Source organism: Calonectris borealis, chromosome 2, assembly GCF_964195595.1.
Source record: "Calonectris borealis chromosome 2, bCalBor7.hap1.2, whole genome shotgun sequence".
NCBI lineage: Eukaryota > Metazoa > Chordata > Aves > Procellariiformes > Procellariidae > Calonectris > Calonectris borealis.
Window position 1 is genome coordinate 115,498,342 of NC_134313.1, and position 24,286 is coordinate 115,522,627.

The 24,286-nt window shown below is 45.3% G+C and overlaps 1 protein-coding gene across 1 annotated transcript in view; it reads left to right on the forward strand.

The window, feature by feature from the left end:
* ITGA9 (integrin subunit alpha 9) overlaps positions 1-24,286 on the forward strand; it is a 230,823-nt gene that overhangs the window by 4,187 nt on the left and 202,350 nt on the right. The window contains exons 2-6 of the mRNA XM_075143035.1: positions 4,422-4,549; positions 5,836-5,942; positions 12,573-12,696; positions 21,014-21,081; positions 23,420-23,549. Coding sequence (XP_074999136.1) covers positions 4,422-4,549; positions 5,836-5,942; positions 12,573-12,696; positions 21,014-21,081; positions 23,420-23,549 — 557 coding nt within the window. The remainder of the gene's footprint in view (positions 1-4,421; positions 4,550-5,835; positions 5,943-12,572; positions 12,697-21,013; positions 21,082-23,419; positions 23,550-24,286) is intronic.

Below are 24,286 nucleotides of genomic sequence, written 5' to 3' on the forward strand. Positions count from 1 at the left end.
CACGAAAAAGTAATGGAGTCAGTTTAGTTGCATGGTGTCCTGCTGTGAGTTTTACAATAAGGAATGAGTCTGGTTTCTGTGCTGTTGCTTCATTCCTTCGGCCCTGCTCTCCACCGGCTTGCGCTGCCGCTGAAATAATGAAGGCTGTTCTGCATCTCAGGCTGATGGATACGTGTTGTTAGTGCATGATGGACTTGTGTGCAACCAGAAGGAAGACGCGGAAGCAGACTGACCCCATGGGTGTTGTGTTAACGATGCCGTGTTGCATAAACGATGTAGTGATGCTGTAGGTGCTGCCATGCATTTTCGGGGAACCTGGGCTTGCTGTTATTGGTCATGGGTCATCCGTCTGCCACTCAAGTAACAGCTCTCCTGCTTCTCACTCTGCATGTAGTGGATGAACCACTGTTGGTTTTTTTTTTATTTCGAGGGCTTAGCAAGTGACAGAGACCTTTCTGATGAGAAGAAACTCTAACTGGGATGTGCACCCTCCTCTGGTGCTGCTTTTGAAATCAGCTGTGGTATGCCAGGATATTTAAAGACTTTTTTCTCTGCCACTTAACATTGCAGTGAGGTGAGGTACCTATGCTCCCCAGTCCTTGAGCTGCAATTGCCTAATCGCTGCTGGCATGCTGTAGGCTGATGCTTAATGTGCTTGGCATCTCTCCATGCCATCGGTCAGCTCGACACTTTTGTTCACTGTTCCTTCTGCTAAATGCAGCACTTAATTTCCAAATCTGTATGTCCCGAAGGTCAATCACCAGCAAACTGATAGTTACTGTTCTGCAGGAAGTAATTTTAAGGAGGTATGGATTTCCCTGTGGCCAAGAAAGCTTCTGGTCATCCATTAATACCAGCTGCTGCGGCTCCTGTCATCTGGTGGTTTCTGACCACGCAGCTGCATAGTTGTCTCCATACAGGTGACAGCGTTTGTCCTTGGTCGTGCGAGTATGAATGCAAGAAGAGAAGGTTAAATGGCCCCTCTGCCTACTGCTCCTCATGTTGGTTTAGACCCCAATACTTGGTTCACAGAGCCAGTGGGATGCGGCCGATTCTTACAGATTTCTGTGCACGTCAAGCAAAAGTGACCCTAAAATGGCCCCAAACCCCACTCCTGCTGCCCTCGGTTCTCTTCCATAGAAAGGCATCTCTTCCTCTTGATGGGGTTCCCCCTTCAAGGTGTCTTAATGTAGGTACTCACAAATATCCTATGGGCTTCCTGCAGAGTATTATGGTTGTGGTGAGAACCTGCACTCATCAATGATCTCTGCAAAGAGTACTGCCCACATCGTAAGCCTTTTGGCAAAAGGCTGGAGAACTGCTGGTGCTTGCTTGCTGACAACCCACGTAGTCCTATAGCAGCACTGGAAAACTGTACCACAAAACCAGGGTATTTTAAACGCGAGCTGGTTAAACTAGTTGGAATATGTTGGAAGGTTGCCTGATAATAGCAAGAGGACAGGGTTGTACTTCTGCTGGCTGTTTATGTGTCTTCTGTGCTTATGCCAGGCAAGACTCCACAGCACTGAAATGCAAGAAGCCTGTGTTAGACTCTAAGGCTTTGTTTTAACATGTATTTCTGTTTCCATATGGTACCAGAGAAAACCACCTTCTCTGGCTGCAGTGTTGTTTCATAGAAATTGCAAAAGATTTCAAAGGTGTTGTAATATGTAGGGGAGATACAAAACAGGTGTTTGTTTTGCTCGATGAGTCCCAAAATATTCGGATGCAAATGAGTCTTCTATCCAAGTCTGCTGAAAAGTCTCATGACAGTTAAATAGATGAATAATATGACTTTCTTCCAACAGTTAAGCTGTTACATACAGAAACTAATGAAAGAGTAAAGAACTCTTTTCTTGATAAAGGAAATATTCCAGTCTCAAACCTTTGAATAAAACCAAAGTAAGTGGTATGTGGCAAATACCAACTTGACCAGCCAAAAAGCACGTGAACCAAGAGAAAACCTCCCATTTCCCTGAAAGTAACCGTCTTGGGGCACGGGTGAGCATGGGTCATGCCAGACAAGAACAGGAGATCTGGAAGGGTTTCACCTGCTGGGGTCTAGGTGCAAGTGTGAAAGAATGGGAGAAGATCCTAAGATGACATAGTGTGCGTAGGTGAAATATCAAATCTGAATGTATTGACAATCCAAAATAGATTTGCTTTTGGCACACATCACCAGTTGCCTTTACTGGCTGCTTCCTTCTGCTCAGTCCACATGAAGAAACGGCAACAGACGTTTTCTTTTTGAAAGGTATATTTGCTCAAGACAGCAATGTTATCTGTGCCAGTAGCTTACTCAAATCATTAATTATCAATTTTTCCCATTCAGCTTTTTAAAGAGAGCTGAAGAGTCTTTGTGATTTGGGCTCCTTCATCTCCATCTTGCATTCTGCAACCCAAGGCATCTTGTGCACTAATTGCTGAATCATATTTACTTTTCTTAGGTTAGAGCAAAGCTTTTTTTAAACTGGAGGTCAATGTGGCCTGCGTTATCTTATTGTTATAGCAGACCATAGAAACAGTTTCTTGCCATTTGCAATTTCAACCCGTAACTCTTTAAGCTAGTAATATCCCCCCTTATTTATTTTTGTTAGACCTCATGAATGTCAATAAGTGAATGACATGCATTCATCGCCTGTGTAAATGAAATGATTGGCATTTGATTTTCTGCCTGCCACCTGCCTAGTGGGATTTCCATTTGGAGCTATTGTTTCAGGCTCCTTTGCGCTTGCTCCCCAATGTGTGCAGCCTTTGTAGGTTTTAGCAACTTAAGTATTTCGGACGTTAATCCTTCTCACTTGTGAAAACATGATGTTGTAGAGTGCAGCCCCACCAAACTTCTCCAAATGATACAGCTTAGCTCATGAAACTTTGGAGAAAATGATCACTTAATGTAGGGGTTTCTCTCTTCTTTTTGTAAATGTATTTCCAAGTGCCACAGGACAGTTTTGTCGCATCCCATGTCCAGGGAAGTGTGTAGGGAGTGGAGACGTGCTGCTGTTCCATATAGACCAGATTCATGCAGGAACAGCTCTTCCAGGTGGCTCAGGTTGACCCTGGACACGTGCACGCCTTGTGCCTTGGGTCTCCCTGTGTTTACTGGGATGATGATGACAGGTGGTGGTTGAGGATGGAACTTTAAATTAGAGGATGAAGGAGAAGTTGTTTGAAACAGGGAAAGCTTCCATTTTGGGGCTTGTGCTGGGCTGTCCGTCTGTGCTGTGGGTGGGCTGTGCATGCGGACTGACTTTCCACTAGTAGCTCTTTATCCCTTTAGTGGGTAAACCAAAAGCAGTGTCTCCGTGGTCAGCTGCTGCCTCCCAAGTAGCAGGCTGGATCCACGCATGTGAGTGCTGGAGGCTCAGTCTTTTAGAGACGGTCGCCCTTAGTTCCAGCCCTGGGCTTAACTTCAGCGAGGATTTTGTTACATGCAAAAGCTCTGCCCTGCTTCACAGTGCAAGGGTATCGGCAGAACTGATACTAAACTACCTGGTGCTCCCCACCGCCCTCCCTGGAGCTGCCTTCCTCCTGCTTAACCTCCTTCCTCACCCTCATGTGCCAGGATCTGGGCTCACAACCAGATGAGAAAGGTTGTCCCTTTAATGAGGAGGTGGTAAAAGGGCTGCCTTAAGACTTGTGCTTCCCCTGTAATCCTCCTCAAAAAGCATCTCTCGGGGCACGAGCAGCAGCCAGCTTGTTAAACAGTTAACTGGATTGTAACACAAGTGATTAAAAAGTGCTCATCATCTTTCAAGGGTACATTGAGGAACCCTATGGTCACAGCTTGTGCATTGATGCTTCCCAGAGACACTAGCTCTCATGTGGGATAAATAGCCCAGGTATAGTCTTCACAGCCTACTGATAAACGTTGGTCGCATTGTGGAAGAGATTTGCTCCTGTGTTGTTGTTTGTTTTTGTTGTTTTTTAAAGCTGTAGTTACATGAAGTGTTCAGAGAATGGGGTGCCTCAACTTTCTAAACAAGCTTGTTAATCTTTGGCTGGCTGGCAAGCACGCAGGTTCAGATTTCATCCTCTTGTGGGTGTGTGTATTTGCTCTTGTGGGTTCTTACATTGATAGGGATGTAGTTAAAACTGAGGAGAAATGGATGCAGCTGCTGTTGTCTGTCCTAATACTTTCCTAAATGCTTTCAGGTGTGTGTGTGTGCGCGCACTTTAAATGTGTTACAATCCTAATGGAAATTTAACTTGTTAAAGTATTCGTGGCTTCACTGGGGAAAAATGCCTTTATTGTGTGTGGTGTTTTCAGTTTGTGAGTCAATGTCATCATTTTACAAGGTTGCTGGAGGAAGTCCTTTTGCTGAGGAAGCTCTGGCAATGTGAACCTTGCTGTTGTTTGGTTTTTTTTTTTTCTTTTTTTCCTGAAATTAATCACTTGTTACTTTGCTTTTGGTTTCCAGGGTCTTGGTTGGTGCTCCCAAGGCAGAATCTAAATACAGCACCTCTGTTCAGTCCCCAGGAGCAGTGTTTAAATGTCGAGTCCATACCAATCCTGACAGAAGATGCACAGAACTGGATATGGGTCGAGGTAGGTAGTTATGATGCTTGGGGGAGAGAAGGGGGGAACAAAAAAAAAAAAACCATACCCCAAATGGCTAGCAGTCCTCCTGACAGCTTCAAAGAGGCCCCAAGATGCTGAGAGGAATTTATCAGCCTCTCCTGATGGATTTTGAGTACTGGTAGCAAAGGTGTCATATTCTTGTCAGCATTATGAAATAGCATCCCACCTGGTGCTGGTGTCCTCCCCGTGGTCCTGCTCGCTCTCTCCAGCGAGTACCCAGACAAAGATGGATTTTTCCCTGCTTACCCTAAGCCGCTGTCTTTTCTCCACCCGCTTCAGTGTGACTTTGCAGCCTGTCGGTGGGTATGTGAGTGGGTAGGAGCGCTGCTCCCTACTCCAGGCAGTGCTGAAATAAGGGTGCGTGGGATGACCCCAGGCGATGCGGTGGTGGGCCTGTGATGTGCGGTGTTATTAGCAACGTGGCGATCTGTGGGTTCCCTCGTAACGCAGCAAATCATTCCTTGGGCTTGCTTCTTGTGCTAAAGGAAATAAGTTTCTCAGTGAGAGCCATGCGTGTACGCTATTGCACGTGATCAGGATCAAATTTGGTTTCTCTGACGTACTGTTTGAATCGGGGGAAGGTGGAGTCCTAAAGTAAGACGCTGATCTAAAACCCATGGATTCTGATGGAGAAAATTGAAGCCTTTTAATATTTTGGTTTTCTTGGTGATGTGTGTTGCTGCTTCCTCTGCCTATAAAAAAGGCATGTTAGTATTGTTCATCTTTTCATGACCGAGTCAAGTGGAATTTATTTTTATGAAGCTTACATGTGTTAAAACAGTGTTTTGGCTAAGTTTGATTCGTCCTGCTACTGTAATGTAAACTGTCTCTCACGGATTCGTGAATACTGCCTGACAGGACTAAAGATTTAGGCCTCAATTTTTTTTTTTAAGTGCCCCAGATCTCATTTTCAAGAGTAATTTTTGCTTTGATTGCATTCTGCAGGCAATCTGACATCTCTCCCATTGACTTCAGTTGGATGGTTTATTCAAGTAGAGCTGTGGACATGCTGTAGTAGCTGCTGGCTGTTTACGACAGGGTCTGTCTTCTACTATGTATTTGAATGATGCCTAGTGAGAGTGAGAGCATCGCCCTGATTAATGCATACAAGAACTAATGATCAGGATGAAAGGGAAAAGAAAAGCACGGTCAGGCAGATGTTTGATGCGCAATCTCTTTTCTTGGAGAGATTCTTTGGTGGGTATTTAAAACTCATGTCTCCTTGCCTTGCTGCCTTTCCCCTCTTTCTGTAGGCAATTCCCGGGGCACGCTCTGCGGAAAGACCTGCAAAGAAGACAGAGATGACGAATGGATGGGCGTGAGCCTGGCTAGACAGCCGAAGGCTGGTGGAAGTGTGCTGGTAAGTCCACTCTTTTCTTTGATCTCATTAAAACCATTGCTGCTGTCTGACTCTAATGCTAAGCACGTCAAGATTAATGCGTTCGGCAGTGACTGACGGAGTCCAGCTTTACGGGCAGCAAATTCTGTAGTTCCTTCCTTCAAGCGGAAGGAAAAGTGAGCCCCAGCCAGAAAGCTGTATTTGTAGAGGGAGGACTTCAAAGCCGTCATACCTGACTTGTGTCACCCAAGGGCTTCCTCCTAAATCTGAGGGATTAAATCTTTGAACAGAATAAATAGAACTTTGTCTGGGAGGTACCTGCTAGTTTGTTCTTTCTGTCGTTTGCCTGTGTTTATGTAGGGAATATGTATGCATCCATTTTTCCTGAGCGCATGTATTGCGTGTCAGAACTTACCATGAAAAATGTAAGATGAGTCTTTGTGGCGATATTTTTTCTTCATGTATATTAATTTTCCATTAACGAGGCAGAAGAGTTGAGAGTAGAGATGACTTCTTTGTGTGTGGGTGGCCTTGTCTTTGATATGGTTACCATGCAAATAGGCAGGTCAAGGAGAGCAGATGTGATCGTTAGGATGTGGAATTTATCTTTGCAAAACAACATTTCCTGTGTTGGAAAAAAACAATCATAAAGAGAGCTGGGCAAAAGCCTTTCTAAAATACATGGGTATATTATGATCAATAGTTGTCTGTGTTTACATCCGCGGTTGGGTTCTGACTGTCTACCCGAGTGAGTCTGTCTGCAAGAGTGTTAACTGAAAGAAAAAAAAACTGCCACAAAATGTTGTGCATAGTGTATGTGGCAGGCAAATTTCAAGCCTGTATCAGAGTAACCCTGACAACAATCTAATTCTAAACACCGCTGTTTGGGAGTTGGAAACTTGCAGTATGACCCCATCTTTCCAATGAGATAGGGGATTGCCCCGGTACATGGCACCAAACTGTCACAAAGCTGCGTGGCGAGAAAGATCTCGTACAATGATTGCTGTGCCAACCACCTGCGTAAGGCAAGTGGAGAAAGCTGCTTCACTCAAAGGCATTTTTCTTAATACGCACTTAGAGACCAAATGCTTACGACCGAAGTCCTTGCACACCAACTTCCCCATGGGGGACAGGTGGCTTTTACACCTTTCTGCGATAGTACTGTGGTATTTTATCTCTTTTGGTGTACAGCTTGCCAGTGCTACAGAGGCTGGCTGATGCTTTACTTTTCTTGGATATTTTAAATGTGTTCAGCACTAGAGGAGGAGGGGAAAAAGAGAGGCATAAACAAAATACATTGTAGGCGTGTATAGCAGAGCACAAAATTAAGACATTCATGCTAGTGTAATCAATTCATGTATTCATGTTTCCTAATCTGTATGTGTGCTCAGAGTCCTGTGTGACAACTGAGGAGTAACTTGTGCTGATCAGGGTAACGCTACCTTGAGACAGAGCATCCTCTCCATTTTCCAGTTATCGGGCTGAATTAGACAAATTCTTGTCCCATTTTCAGAAGCTAGCGCATATACTTTTTTAGGCAATGCTGAGACATTTTTGTAAAAATGATCTCTTAAGAGTAATGGTTTCATGTATTTTGGTTCAAAGGGGAACGGGTTGCAGCTGATGCTTAGGTGTCATCTCCCTAGGCAGAAGCAGCAAAGGAAGGGAAAGCTGGTGGGGAAAAAAGCTGGGCAACTAGCTGGGCTGGGGCTGGCTGCTCGCTGGCTGAGGGGAGGCTACAAGGGTGAGAGACGTGGACAGGCTGTGAGGGCTTAGATTGGGGCTGAAGGGATAGAAATTTCAGCCATAAAGCAGGTTAAAAGCAAAACGCAGCTAAAGTGAAATGTGCGGCTGGCGGTGGGCTTATTCCGGTGCAGCTTAAGCTGGTAAAATGTCTCCACAAGTTGTGCTGATTTAAGGCAGTCCTAAACCAGCCCTCTGACAAGAGTATACTGCCCTCACCAAGTAGTTTGTGTCCAGATGCTCGAAGATGTTTAAATGTCTAATTCTCATTGATTTCAGTGAGATATTTATCACCAAAGCGCTCTGTCTTAAACTACTAATTAAAAATCTGTGCACATCTGCGTGTAGACAGAGTCTGGAATGAAGGCATACGGATTCCTCTGTGGATGGAAAATACCTGGCTGTTTCAGGGCATTGTTATTCTCTGTTTTGAGATACCTTTTTAATGAAAAAGATTCATGACTTTCCCATAAGCAGATGGTATGTAGTTCATGTGCTCTTCTAGTTTTAAAGATCACGATTTCTTTAAAATGCAGCTGTATTTGAAGCGCCTTTTGAGAAACTGGTGTTCTGGGAAGACGTGTCTGAATGTGTGTTCGGAGCCGCATCTGCCGATTTTAGCTTTTTAACAGAATTACTAGCTAACTCTTGTGAGCGATGCCCAGTAGTGAGGACTATGTGCAGTCTGTATTGTCAGGCATTACAGCTCTGTTTACTGCATCTCTTCCAGGGATTCCTTTAAGTCAGAGTGGTATCTCTGTGTTCAATAGCCCTGGATGGATTTTTTTTTTAAATTTTTTTTTTTTGCATAAATACGGGTAGTCGCTTTTTAAACCCGTGTGAACTATTCATGCTCTTGATGTCCTGTGTTAGAGGAATTAGTCCCACAGTTTAACTGGGGATTGTACAAAGAAGTTGTTCTTTTTGCTTTGAAACTGCTTAGTGGCTTAAATTTCTGTCTTATCAGCCTTCCCCAGTCGCCCGACAAGAGTACCAGCTTCAGTGGAAAAGAACGGTAGGGAAGGTGAGGAGTATGCAGGGGGGGTTTAGCTGATGTTTGGTAAAGTGGATTGTGTTTGAGCCTGTTTTGTGTCAGGATGTTACTGAACCTGAGTTTTATGTTTGTGTGACGGGCTAAATAGAAAAACATTGAACAATGAGGATTTAAACAAATGAAGAAGTAAGATCAGCTAAAAAAGCTCTGAGTTTGCAGTTCAGTGGCTTCCTGTCCTCAGGTATGCTATCAGTTAATATTTGCATAGTCTAAGTGCTGCAATAGTACAGCTGAGATTGCCAGCTCTTTCCAAACTGAAACGCAAAAGTCCTGCTTTTACTTTTGTTGGGAGAGGAACCGGGGACAATGCATTATGATTTGGAGATAAGCCACATTCTTCAATCTTGCTCTCCTTAAATACCTGCTACATCTGTCGTTACTGTTTTTTTTTTTTTTTTTTTAATGAAGTGTTGCTATTTTTCGTTTTAAGTGGTTGACTTACTGGCACATTTAGTGATTGTGTGTGTGTCTGGGGGAAAAAAAAAAAAAAAAAAAAACAAAACACCAAAACTAAAACCAACCCCATCACTCCAGCAAAGCCAAAGTCCTCCTAGGGAAAAGCAAACCAGAAGTGGTCTGAGAGTGACACATTCACAAAGTCCCTTGTTTGGACTCTGACTTTAGGAGTCAGCAGAGGGCTCTGTAAGGACCGTGCATTTAGGTGGGGCACTCGGCCTCTGAAGTGAAGCCTGGGTCTCTCGTGTTGCTTTTCCTATGGTGCAAAGCCCGTGGCTGTTGTTCAGTACGCAAAAGAGCAAAGTGGCTGCAGTTCTGAAATGGCCTATTCATTATATTGCAGTAATGCAGTGTCTGCCAACAATAGAGACCTCTGTGTGCTTTGCCCGGAAGCGTTTTATTTTGCTTCAAGGGTTTGCATCCTTTATCCCCTGATCCATGGTAGAGCCAGAGCCGGTGCCCTGGCAGCAGCTGCTGAGCACCAAACCATGCCGATGGCCTCCTCGTTGCACAGGGGCACACCTATAGCTTGCATCTAAATAAGCTGTTAGTTGTTTTCCAATCACCGTAGGGAAAAAAACCCACAGAAAAACCCTCTCCACAGCATCAAATTCAGCTAACTCATCTCTGTTCCCAAGACCTCTTCAGACGTGTGCCATCAAAGCAGGAAGGCTGTAGCCACCTTTGGTAGCACATCACCTTGCCTCAGCAATGTTGAATAATGCAGGGACCACGTACTGTAATACAACTAAACATTTTTGGAAAGGCAGGAGAACCAAAAGCAGCTGTGGACAAGCTTTGCCATGACTGGGAGACAAATGTGGTAGTTGCTTGGCTGCAGAGAAGTGAGTTTCGGGGGGTAAGAGGACTTCTCTCCATTGGGAAGATGTCAAATTCTGCAACTGTGGCACGGGGGAGTATGACGAAGCCCCTGCTGACATAACCGAGGTGGAGCTCATCTCTTAGAGCTATGGTTATGAGCTGTCCACAGACTCAGGCAGTCAGTGGTAAACTGTAGTGTGCCTGAATACACAGCATGCTGAAGGTAGGGAAAAGTGATCATTAAAAAACCAAAACAAACAAACAAAACCCAAAACCCAAAAAAACCCACCCCCCCCACCCCCCCACCCCCAACAAACAAAAACCAAGTCGTAACCAATTAGTTAAGTGTGCCGAGAATTGCTAAACTGAGCCCATAGCCTCCGGTTGATTTTGAACATATTTCTTATGCAGCAGTTCTTTCCACCCCTTTCCCTCCCCCCCCACCTTATACTGTTCTATCTTTCTTGGCCTCTGCACCTCACTCCTGAGCAAAGCCTCCTGCTTGTGATGAAATGCTGCTGCTCTCCCCGACTCTGTCATTTGTGCTCCTCTGGGAGAGATTAGTAGGTTAATTTATGTGATTCCCTTGCAGTTTCCGAGATATAAAACATCAAGGAATTTACAATATCATGATCCTTTATTTATCTTTCCATAATTTTAAAAAATATTCTTGGTCTGTTTCTGTTTGAGTTTGTATCTGGAGCTGGGGTTGACTTGACTGTCACTTAATGGTATGTGTCTTTATGGTACTGTCTTCAAAAGGGCTGTGCATGTGTGTGTTTGTGCTCACAGCACAGATCCATCAGGAGAGAAACTATTCCCTGGTTACTCTGAAAACGAGTGTTTCACGTGCTGTGTTTTTGTTGCTGTTGAATTTTGAGTGAGTAGCGCATAGGGATTAAAATCATAACTGAGCTTCCGTAAAGCAAGTAAGGGAGTCCCCAAAGCTGCTTTTTACAGGACTCCCCACATACGTTTAGCTGTCGAGCAGAGTGCCATCAGAAGCACCCGTTGCGTCACGGGTGGCAGCCTGTGCCGCGCAGTGCGGTGCAGAGCCTTCCACGGCCCCCAGCATCCCTCGTTATCCCTCTGTGATAGCCATCTTCAGGAAATACATGCTTCCCGTTGAGTGGTGGAAGTTAGTACTCTGAATGTAGCACGGCTAGCAGCAGAGCAGGCTTTTGCGCAACTGGTTTTGCTCTGTTTCAGTTAAAAAAAAAATGAGAGTAGTATTACCCTTTTATGTCTTTCTGGGGTTAAGTATATGGGAAGGGGCCTGTGTTGACTGCTGGATTGAATTTAGAGTTTCCCAGTGGTTGATACACTTCCCAGGTCCTTTACTGAATAGGTGACACAACTGTGCCTGGTTTATGGAGTTTTTACTGTGAGATCCTCCCATGGGCAACGTGCTCAGCTCTGGGCTGCTGAGGCAGAAACGTCGGGTAACACACAGGGAAGGAAGAGAGAGGGTGCCTCGTCTGGGGAGGATTGGGTCAAATGTGGGGATCGTGAAGGGGGCTGACGCAAAGTTTCCAGCAAAAGTTGAAAGTATATGGAGGAGATGATTTGTAGCATAGAGGCTGCTCTGTGTGCATGGGACCAAGCCTTAAATGATATAAATTGACACATCTACACTGACTTCAGTGACTTAGACCAGCTGGAGATATGGCCCGGCATGTGCTCAAGTTCAAGGCCCTTGCTGTTTCACATTTCATCTCTTTTTATTCCAAGTAACCCCTGAGCATCAGGAAACTTGTGGTTTGTCTGGCAGCAATGGAGTGTTAATTTTTGGAGCAAATGGGTTTTGGGAAGGTGTGAACCAGGCTCCACATTGCATGTATGCGTGCTTGTGTGTGGCGGTTGTACTGAGCAACGTGTCCTGGTGAGACTGGTTTAGCTCTGGTTTTGCAGGGTGATCTTATTCTTCACTATGAAGGGAAAGGCACGCTCATCTCTGCCGTTCATCTGCACCTTCACTGATGTTGCCACAAAATCTCTGGCATTTTCACTTGAATTCATTACCAGTAAGCAAGGTCCAGCTCTTCTGTCATCAGAAACAAAGCCACCTTTCCTAGTGAGACAAGCCTTTGACATGCGTCTTCTGGTGGGATAACCTTCTATACGGATTTAGTAACCTTCTGAGTCTTAGCATCACTTCTGATCCTCTTATGTGAGTTCTCAATGTCTTTATTCCCATTTTCCCCCCATTTCTGGCTCGGCTGGGTTCTATCAGTGCATCTTTAGCTAAGAAAAGCTTCACTGGCAGTGAGGATTCATACACAGTGAGAGATCTTGAAATCGCCAGCTCTGTCTTGCTCTGAGACCTGCTGTTTTCCTATTCACGAACACATGAAGGCTGAGCTCTGAGCTGCCAGGTCAGGTCAGGCAGTGTCACGAGCTGCGGAAGATAACAGTGAGAAGATACTTTATCTAGGAAAGGTGGGGTGTAAGGGGAGGGCAGTGGGGCAGTGGCGGGGAAGGCGATGCTGAGAGGTCCTGTTCATGCGTGCTGTGCCTTGGGCGGAGGGCTCTCCTGTGACTCTGGGTCAATAACGCATGTGATATGATCTGTTTAGGCATGCGCGCACCGCTGGAAAAACATCTACTACGAGACAGAGTACATCCTGCCCCACGGCTTCTGCAACATCATTCCCCCCAACCTGCAGCCCAACGGGAGGAAGCTCTTGCCCTGCTACGAAGGTAAGGGGTGTGGGGCTCATCTCCCTCGCTGCGCTCTCATTTTACAGCTGCTGTGTTTTCCCTTTATTTCCAAAGTCATCCACAGTAACCCTCACTACTGATATTTTTCTTTCTTTTTTTTTTTTTTTGGTAACATGCGGCTGCCTTGCGGCACAGGTGGGGTGGAGGTTGGGTTTTGAATGAAGTCGGGAGAGTAGCAGAATGACTGAAGGGGTCCTGTGACTTATTGTGCGTGGTTGCACTTTACTAAAGGAATAATACATTTCTGAACTGTGTTTTTGAGGCAGCAGCTCTCTCTCCCTTGTGTGAATAATCGGTAGACATTGATCTGAGCTTGGCCTTTCATGCTTTGCTGTGGCACAGAGTAAAAATCCTGAATTACATTGTAGCTGGGAACCAATTTGCTCATCTTAAGGAAGTATTTTCATTTTTGTGTTTTGATTTATCAGAGGACTAGAAGTGGAGGGGGTTGGCTGCTTGACACCTTGCTCATTTCACAGAACTTCTGCAGCAGTTTATATTGAACTGTTTCGGGTGCCGTAAGGTGTCTCGGTCCCTGTCTGGAACTTCTGAACGTCTGGGTTTGGGGGGCATGGAGAGGGAAGGCTCCAGCTCTGAGCAGTGGGTGGCTGCGCCTCTTGGTTCTGCTCCAAATCTCAAGTGTCAACGTTTTAATTTTCCAGTTCTCTGGTGCATTTGAGACTCTTGTATCGTGTTTCCTTTCCTAAAGACTTCAGAAGACAGCGTCCTCTCAGCCAAGAGCAATTAACTAAACCAGAGGCATGAGTCTGTTGTTAGGAAGAAGATAGGGTATCTCCTAAGATTTCTCGGCCTTCAGAGAAACGCTTGGCAGAAAACAGCTTCTTGGTTTCTCCTGTCTGTCCTGGGCATCGTTTTTCCCCTCTTGCCTTTAGGAGCCTGAGGAAGCGTGGGATTTCGGAGGACAAGATGCATCTGGGTTTGTTGTGGGCAAGACCTTTAATTTTTTCATTTATTTGCTTTTATTCATTCCTCCCTTTTCCAAGTTGGCAGCAGCCAGCAGCAGGCTTGCCGCTGACATTAGTAAGTGGGAGAAGGATAAGGCGGTGGATGTCCCAGCAAGTTTCTCCGCTGCTGGCGAGCGGCCGTGTCCCAGCTTGGCAGCCCATGAAGCCAGCTCTGTCACAGAGCTGGGTCCACTCCGTGCCCACTCTTTCTCCGGAGGCAGCTCCTCACCTCCCTCCAGGCTTTGCTCGGGGACCTGCCACCACAAACCCACGCACCTTCTGGAGACTGCACGCACTCGTGCATCGAGCCTCTCCCAGCCCTGAAATTGGTCATTATTTGAAACGTGAAGGGTTTTGACTCTCTCGACCCAGCCATGCCAGCTGCTCTGCAGCAGAATACAAGTAAACTATGTAAGCCTTCCTGTTGTGAGCACCACCCTACTGTATTTGTCCCTTTTTTTTTTTTGCCTTGTTCCTGTCAGCAAAATCAGGATAAGGCCTCACACTAAGGTAATGCACTGCAAATCATCCGATATTAACTTTATGGTAAATGCGCACGTGCAGGGATGCTGCCGGGGCTCCTTCTGAGCCTGTGTCACCGCTCCTGCGCCGCCTTAAAGACAGCTCGCCTGAAGCTGTGGCGGGGAGGTGGTTTCTGGAAGAGACGAACTGCTTGTGTTTTTCTGTGCGTCATGTCTTCGGAGTAAAAATCCTGCTAATCTGACAGGATATTTGCCAGGAATTGCTAGAAAATAGAAACGTGTAGGCCTAGTACACGCAGAGCTGCCAGTGGAAAATTGGCAGGGCTGGTGCAGTATGATGTTGGCTTAATTTCACTCCATGGAGTGAAAATTGGAGGTTTGGGACTGATTTTTCTTCCCCACCCCCATCAGACATGAAATCACAAAGTATCACGAGGGGTGGCTGCGTTTGTTTACTCCTGGCTCTTTTAGGTTTCAATAAAACAAGCTCAAAGAGAGAGATAGCCGTGGTACGTCATGCAGAGGGATTCGTTGTTTGAGGTTTGCTGTGAAATAAGATTGCGGTCATCCTTGTAACATTTTTCCTTCACTTTCTGGAAGCAGAAGAAGCAATTCTCCTCCACTGACACTGAGGAACAGCCCAAAGGGGAGAAGCGGTGAGTCTGATAGGGGTGATAAACGTGGTGTGTAATGCACTACACTGAGAGCCTCTTGGCCGTCACTGGGAGGCTGCCAGACGCATGGCTGCAAGCCCTGTGCTGGGGAGCGCGCCTTTGCCTGCCGAGGTCCCGGCGTCTTAGCCTTCTCTGGGACTTGCCGTGTGCGAATGAGTGCAGGCAGACATGTCCTCATTTCCAGGAGCCCGGTCGTTAGCACAGCTAAGGCGATAAACCCTGTGAGAGGCTGATGTGGCTGCACGGTCCACAACCAGAGCTGGCTCTCGCCTAACTGGCGAAGGCCAGTTGAGTGCACATCAGTCTCCATCCATCTCTGTGTGTGTGTGCACCTCGAGACGGATTATTAGCTTGTATAACAAAACCCTTGTACCAGAAAGGGAGAGGAGTCTGACCTTGGGACAGACATACTTAATGCATACAGTATGTTTTCTCTTCAGATAAAGCAGGCTTAATAATTAAAGACAAAGGAGGAAATGGAAATTTCCTGACTGGATGGTAGTGGTACAACAACATAGTAGTCTCAATCCATCTTATTCTTGTCCGGCTTCCCTGAAAGGGCTGACAGAAGTCTGGAAGCGATTGAGAGCTAATGAGAACAGCAGCAAACCTAATAGTTAAATGCAATCTTTCTGAGTAGGAACTAATCTGGTTTATATGAGCTGGATGTCCTTTGTGGTATAGCTGGCATATGGAGCCATGGTCTTCCAGGCAGTGCTTTCGCTTGTTTATTTTTCCCGTAGTTTTAATGGCCCTCCAAAAAAAGGAAGCTGCCTCTTCATTCCCCCCCGATGCATTCAGTTTGCAAAGAAGGGTGGCCGCGTCTACTGTGAGAAGCAGCCCAGCTTATGGGGAGAGCTGGGATGGTTTCCTAGTCCTCTGCAGTAGGAGTTGGTGGTGGAGGTGGGGAAGACTGGTGGAACCTTTGGTCAGTAAATAAGGGGAACAGCACATGCTCATGTGCCTCTCCTCCAAAGGGATAAGCAAGATTTCCCACAGGGTCCAGACCACATTTGGTTTTCTGGGAGCCATCAAAACATCCCTGCTTTGTGGTACAAACCCAATACCACAATGCTAGGTCAGAAAGATTACTACTGTTTCTTCCTAGTGTAGTAAAACACTGTCAAATAGGAAGGAAGAAGCTTCCAGTGCAGGTGATAGTTTACCGTAACTGTCCACTTTGCTTCCACCTGTGAAGATAGTAGATACACAGTTTTATTGCACTGTGGAGCTTATGCTATGTTATGGCATTGAAGTTTGCATAGAGACTTTTAGAGAGGTTTGCTTAGAGAAGAAGTTGAGGAGCATTTGCCTTCAGAATTGTCACACATCACGACTTATCCTGTTTGTTTGCATATTGCTTTATCCAGTTACTTCTCCCTCAGCCTTACTTCTCTTATAACCTGAAATCATCATGGGTACAAACCACTACCACCTTCCTCTCTTTTTTGCTTTATGTATTTTTTCATGGCACATCTTCAAAGTCGCAGAGGCAGCCACCTCCTCCAGACTTGGCCTCATCTTACTGCTTTGCTATCAGCTGTTGCCGCAGCAGTTAGTTTAGTGGCTTGCGGTTTATGTAATTGGGGGTGCACAGCAGTCTGCGGGCAGACGAGAAAGAAAAATAAAGAAGTGTAAAAACAAAGGATCTGTTCATGACAGCAGTTATTGCCTGGAGCTATGCGGAAACTACCGCATCTACTGTATGCAATATTTAAACCTCATGCAAATGTTGCTATTCAGGTGTGCAAAAGCTGTGAGCTGACACAGTAACTGCATGGTTTCCTGCTGGTTGACTGTTTCACTGCATTGATGGGTGAATGGACAGATGGCAGTGTCTTACGAGTGACAGGTGTCACTGCTGTGCACTGAAGCGGAGGGGAGGTAGAAGCAATCTTGGTTTTCATGCGTTTTGGGCTCATCTGCTGCTTGGGAGAGGCAGACCTGCTCTAGGGAGGAGGCAGAAGTCTGTGGGGCTGGGATGTGACAATCCAGGATTTGGGGGGCTGCTCTGGGATGGGGGGAGCCGCATGCAGGTGGGAGTTAAGTGGGCCAATGATGAAGGCTGAAAGGGTTATGTTGGAGACCAAGACCTGAGTGTCCATCTGGGCTCGGCTGCTGGCTCCCTGGGGAGGACTGCCTCTGTCTGGATCCCCCCAAAACGTGGTGCTGGTCTCTGCTCTCTGTCAGTGGAGGTTTAAATGCTCAAATAGCCTCAGTACCTGGGGTGTTTGGGCCTTCGTGCTTTCGTTTCCTCTTCCAAAATGTCATTAAAGCTGTTTTCTCTCTCAGAAGTGTTAGGAAAAGAGGTTAATTGATATGTGTGACGTGCTTACACCCCATAACGATGAGATGGAGTCTTGATACCTGTAGGGAAGAAAGATGGTCATTGCTTTGCATTGTTGCTGTATGTCACGCCACACTACTGTTTCTTCTTTATTTATTTATTCTTCTTCTGTAAGCTCTATTTTTTTCCTGAGAAGTATTGTCAGGTATTTATTCAAGTCAAAATGTTTTGATGTCTTTTCTTCAGTTCACAGAAGCACTGGTTGTATCCAAACTCTGAATTTAATTGAAATGCTGCAATCCCATCTATTCATGGTTACAGCCACAATGTAACTAGTTATTTAAGTGAAATGTAGGGCCATTAGTTTGAGCAGAGAGTATTGTCAATATAAGTGACTTAAAAAACACTGAATATCACAGAAAGCCATGAACAATGTCTGTGAAAGTATGGGCTTCAGTGGATATACCAACTCAGTTTATTACACAACCATTTAAACCACCAAATCTTTCCCATTCCTTATGCATTGCAGTTAATAATCATTTGGTTCATTTAAAGAATAATTAATTTTTCATTGCCTGACAATGAAAACAATGTATGTGTTTCAGTTCCTTTTCTAATATGTATATTGTTAATGAAAAACAGCTGTGTTGTGTCCTCTGATGTTGGGGCTTTTGTTTCAAGTTATCCCTGATCTGAATTTGGTGTCTGTGTTTTTTTTTTTTTTTTAAAAAGTAGGCAAAATTATGTTGTAATAAAACAATGCTGTGAATTCAAGTTTTTGACTTGAGTGGAGAAATGGTTTAATTTTTGTGCATGTATTGTTTTAACAGAAGAAAATCCTCTGTTTATCCTAAGAAACGAAGTAATTTTGCGTGTTTGTTAAACACAGCCGCAGGATCAAGCCACGGATCCATCTACCACCCTTGAATAGCTGTCTTGTTCCATTGCTAAAGCTGCTACCATTCCTTCTGCCGTCCTCCTATGGTTTTTGCATGCCCTTGGTTTTAATTTGCAGCCAAATTCAGGGGACAGCTCGTGCGAGCTGGATCACTCGCACCCGCAGGCGTGTGTGGATGGGGCCTCTCAGGCGGCTGGAGTTATGTGGGGCGATGGTTTGGAGACGTTCAAGCCTCACCGAAGTCTACGGCAAAGCTCTGATGGCTGGGGAGGCTGCTGTTCTGTTTGAGGCTTTTACGTGTTGTCGAATTGTGGGAGGAAAAAAAAAAAAAGCAGTGGAAAGCCTGTTTATAAAAGAAGAGAAGAAGAAATCTGAAAATCCAAAATAAGAAATAAGTTTTATTTGCTTCCCATTCCGCGCTGAGGCATTCCCTCCAGTTATGTCGTTATTTGCCTGACCTAAACCTTTCACTGTGCAAGTTAAATATCCTATGGCAATTTTCCTCTTTTATTTTAAAGCACATTGAGCCGTGTGTTTTTTGAAGGAGACACTTAAAGAAACCGTGAGCCAAACATAATACAGTTTTATAGGGAAATACAACATTTTAAATCCATCAAACTGTCAGCGGGGCCTACTTGCAGCAGTTGATTACGGGCCTGACACAGAGATCCATCGAGGCTTGCTCTCAAAAGAAATACATGCGTAAGAAGTCCTCTCTTCTCAAGTCCCAGATGAGGGGCCCATTTTAAGAGGCCGTGCCCTGGCCTGGGTCGTGAGTAAGATCTGGCAGGGACCGCGGCCTCTAGTGCCTAAAGGGAGGGTGGGCGCTGTGGTCTCGTGGTGGACTGGAGGCCTGGCTGGCGGGCCAGGTCGGCCATGGCTGTGCGGCCCTGGGGCGGCTTTTCAGGCAGGGCAGGGTGCTCGCTTGCACTGCTTGAGCATCAGCCTGAGCCCCTCTAGCCCTCCATCAAAAAAAATACATATCCTGTAAAGTGGGGTTTAAGAAGGCAGTCTCTAAAATCCTTGAGCTCTGGCATTACAAAAGCCGCCTGCCAAGTTTAGCAGGTGAGGCAGAAGGATGCTTCTAGACCTCCAGGGCCACAGTGGCTAGCGGCGTTTTGTTTTGAATTACAGGAGGTCGAGTGCAAAGTCAGGAAGAGGCAAGGTCTGTTCACACTTCAGTACATTATGTAAAGGGAAAACCTTGGCTGGAAGTGAAAGCATCTGAATGGGACGGATGTGGAACTTGCTGCATTTCATCCTATGCAAGGGTGGGATCCAGCCGTAGCCAAGGCAGGGCCTTTAGGACATGCACAGTGTTATATTTCAGGAAATGCCAGAGGGAGAAGCCTCATCTCCTCGGCTCTCTGAATAAAAAAATGTTCATATCGATAAACAAATATTTTTTCACAGGCAAGGAGCGCCTGGCTCTGTGAGAGACTGTATGTGGAGAGCTAGCGATTTAGAGCCCCAGCACTTTCTGAATAGCCATGAGCAAATATGGGCTTCACTTCTCAGTGGAATTGTTGTCGTGCATTCCCATTAGGAAACCCAAGTGTGCTTCTGGCCCTTCTGGTCTGCTGGGACACACATCTGCTTTGGCAGGACCCTGCCTCAGCCAAGGGCGTTAGGCATTTGGGCTGTAATTTGTGGATCAAATCACTGTTCTGCATGGTCTCCCCAATTAAACCTCTCCCTGTGCAACTGGTATGACCTCAGCAAATTCCTTAAAATCTGGGAATCTTTATGATGTTGGGAAGAGACTACATATAATATATAAAGGGGGAATGGTGGGTGGGGGTGTGTATATATGTGAGAAGTCAGCAGTTTATAATTAATTCCTCTTGATCTTCAATAAGATAAAATGCAACTCAGAAGGAACTTGTTTGGATCCAAAGAGGCAATTTCATTAAAATTTTTATCATTTAGCAGTGAGTTAATGGTGCTTCCTTAAAAAAAAATTCACAATTACCAGGCTACATGGTGAATGTTTTTGAGCCTGAATTATTGTAATATACAGGAAGTGGCAATATGCTGAAGCTGGGTACTCATTACTGTGGTAAATATTTGAAAATAATGCTCTGGAAAAAACCTGCAACGGTTCTGATCCAGCTCTAAGTTTTAAATGCTCCTAAACCGAAGATGTTTGGATTAAGGCAGGGTGGAAAGTGATTTTCTTTTTTTTTTTTCTTTTTTATTCCTCCCCCACTCACCCCCCACCCTGAACTGAATGTATTTCTAAAAATATTTTTTTCCTCTTCTGCAAAAAGATAAAGTAAAAATTCCTCAGGTTTAATAGGGGAAACAATTGCTACATAAAATACAGAAACAGAAACTATAGTGATGCTGGTTGGGTCCCCTGTCAACTGGGAGCTCTGAGCAGGTGGCCATGAAAAGCAGCAGACCTGAGCATCCCTCAAATGAGACTGTTGTCTGGTCACTTAAAAACATAGCGCCCTCTCCTCGCTCACCGCCTCCCTCCTGGGGCCAATGTCCCGAAGCATCCCCCCACCAGAAATGTTTACGGGGGCTGTGGTGACTGTTATTGTAGGGGGGAATCACTTATTTCTCTGAGGTAGTGACAGGCCTGGGGATTAAACCTCCTGGTGCAGGGTTGGCAGCACGCAGGTATGGGCATTGCCTTCCTCTCTCCTTCTTCCCAGCTGCATGGAGGTAGGGGCGTCTGCCGATGCACCTTTACCAGGGTGATGCTGCTGCTGTTATCATCACATTACTGTGATACTGCTCGTTTAGCGGCTCCCTAGGCAGCATGCTAGATGTCACACCCTGGTTTCTGGCCCCTTGCTTTTCCCACGATGTAGGTGAGGATGCTGCCGTGGTGCACATCGGTGGCAGATCCATCAGTAAAACCTGGGAGCTCTGCGTGCTGGTGTCCCTCAAGGCTGTGCATGCAGCAATGCAGACGGCTCAGGTGGAGAGCATGTGCCGTGCCAGGAATGACCGTGGTTTTGTTCCCTTCTCCCATCCAGAGTACAAGAAGAAGTATGGGGAGGAGCACGGCTCGTGCCAGGCAGGGATTGCGGGCTTCTTCACTGAGGTGAGCTGGGGTGCACGCACGGAAGGGATGGGGTTCGTGAGCGGCTCTTCTGCTGCGTGTCCCAGGCGTGGAGCCCCAAGCACGGCTTGGACAGCGGGCTGAGCCCTGAGCATGGTCCCTTCCTGCCAGCAAACACCCTCCTGCCTTGTCTGGCCTCCCGGGTGCCTGCATCTTGCACAATGCCTGCCCAGTGGTTCATATGTACATGCATGTGTCTCTCAAGGTCCGTGGACAAGAATGAATGAATTGACACTGGGAAATGTCCTCAGGGAATATTTTTATTGTGTACATCCCAAAACTTCCATAGAGATATTTCTGTGTCTAACATTGACTCTTGACTTTAAGTGATGATGTAAAACAGTCCTCCCTGAACGGTTTTGTTTATGTATGTGTACGTGTGGGTATATGTATCTATGTGAATATATATATTCACATGCACATACATATACATACATAAGATAAACACTTTTTTTTTCAGTTCTGCTTCAGTTCTTTATTTCAAAAAGATGGAGAAAAAGTAGCATGGTAAAATATGTGCTCCAGAGCTGTTCTAAATACCAGACCATATTCTTTCCTGGACAGAAGTCTATCAGCCATGTTTTAGTTATGTCAAGGATGAATTTGTTCCCTTATGTACGTATTGATATGTTTTCGTAATGTTTCAGGGTTGGGTTTTTTGTTTGTTTGTTTTTGTGGTTTTTTTTTTACTAAGGATAAAAAAAAGCTATTTCAGTGTCAGGCTCCTTGTTACTGTCATGTCAAGTATATACTCACTCCTAATTATGTATGCACTGGTCTGCAGAATTTATTGTCCAGGCTGACACAAGCAGAATAAAGGTGTCCTCTCTGAAATGGCAGCAGGTGGTTTCTGAGTAAACTGGGATGGCAGGTGATGTTGCCACAGTGGCGCTGTCTGATAACTGGATGTTCAGCCAGCAGCATCTGTTTCCTGGCTTGTCTGCTCTTTCCAGCCTGTTTCTGTTCCCATGCTTTAAATCCTCCTTTGCTAGCCTAGTTCAAAAGATATCTTTGAACTTTCATTGCTTCAGCCCGATGGCAGCTCACTGAGCAGGAAACACAGATAAATAGCTTTTTGGGTCAAACAGGCAAGCCCCTACCATATATTCAGCACTGCTGATGGTAGTCATTCCTGCCGGTAAATGATCCCTTGACCTCAAGGGCATGGCTCCTCCTAAGGAAAAACGCTGTTGCCAAGCACGTCCTGCTCTTTGGTTGGGTTTGCAGTCCTGTCCCTGTAGTCTTATTAGGAAAATCCCTTGTTTTAACATCTCCCCCCGACTGGAACTGGTCACCCAAAGGGATCCCGGGCGTGGGAGCGTTTTCCCATAAGGATGGAGTTTACCCGTGGTCTTGCACTGAATGGAAATGTGAGGCAAAGCAGCTGTCGTCGTGTCTCCTCCAGGGATGGAGAACTTACCTAGGCTTAATACTTCCCAGGCTTAATTTGGTCCCTTGCTGGAGGTATTTAAAACCACATCCAGGAATAAGGTTTGCCCGCAAGGTTGCTGGATGCTTTGGGGCAACATTTTCGCGATCTCTCTTGCATGCAAATGTACCTTTGATTTTGATTCAAAAGCATTATCCATGGCATTTGCCTTAGAATGCTGGATTAAATTTTGCCTGATTTCTAATCTTTTAAAATCCTGAATCATGGTGGGTATCTGTAATGAGCTATAGCCAGGTTGCCTCTTGAGGAGCAGAGCATATCTGAGGACAGAGCAAGGCAAAATGTTCCAACCATGACATAACGCACACCCTCCTTGTTGAGTGCATGCAGCTCTTTAGCTTCATAGTCGTAAAATCAAAATCCTTTGTGCTGTATCCTTCATGATTGGTTGGTATAGCATGTCAGCCAGCATTGAGGCACAGTCTGTAGCTGAGTGGTGGGTCTGGGTGGGCTGGGGCGCTTCTGTCACTTGGTGGAGGTCTTCAGATCTTCTGGAAGATGTTTGGGAAAGGCGGCAGGTGGAGAGAGATTTTTGGGAGGACTGTGTTGGCAAGGATAAGTTTGATGGTTAGTAAGGCTGAGGAAGGTCTTTTATTGAAGCGTCAGAACAGCTGAGCAGAAGTGGGCCATAAAAGGGGAGACCATGTGTCTCTAGGATGTGTGCAGTGCCCTCCATGTTTGGGAAGAAGGATATTCTCTACATGCATCCAGAATGGAAATTGTTATAGATGGGCTTATAATTGGTGTTTTAAGTTAATATCCTGTCCCTTCTCCATTACTGCGTAAAGCATGAACTTTTGTCCAGTTTTGATTGTTATTTATTTTTTTCCCCATCCTTTCCCCCACACCCTTCTGTTTTTCCTGTTGTAGGAGCTGGTCATCATGGGGGCACCAGGTTCTTATTATTGGACAGGAACTGTCAAAGTACTGAATCTCACTGACAACACATATTACAAGCTGAACGATGATGCTGTGATAGCCAGGCGGTACACGTACCTTGGTAAGCAGCCCTCTGGTGCTCCCTGTGAGAACGGATTAGTCCAACAACATATTTCAAGGCTTTGATGCTATGAAGTTGATACTGATTTTTTTTGGTGGTGTAGAGTATTTTTATGAAAAGTGTGAAAGGAAGAAAGTCTGAGTTAAAGGGTTACCTACCTGGAAAGAAATATAAGCAAAGAAGCAACCAGAATATTCCATTTTTGTTTGCATGTTTTAAAAAAACTTTGCTATAATTTTTTTGACTAACACAGAAAATGCATTTTGACTGAAAAGCAGGTTGGATGGTAGGGCTTTTGCCCTGCGACAGACAAATTATTTGTCATTGGTTAGGCTGCATGTCTGCTTACACCTGTCTTTAAAATGGGTACAACACATAATTACAGAATGTGTATTGTAGATACAAATTTATTTCAACAAAAATAGCACCATGTATAAGTGAGTCATGGGCAACAGAAGGAGATTGTGAAAGGATTGGCTATAGGTTCGAGTATATCTTTAACTCAGTTGGTTTTACTTGCTCTAAAACCAGCTAATGTCCCAAATAAACTTAATTTAAAGGCTTCCACCTAATCACCAGTGCCTAAGACTTGTTGAGACCTAGAAGGCATTTCAAACAGTGAGTGGTTTGATATTGTTTGACTAAAGACTCCCACTGACCTCTCTTTTTCCCCTTAACCTTTAGTCTTTAAAAAAATACCACTTGGAAGATGCTGCTTGGCGATAGCTAAATGAGGA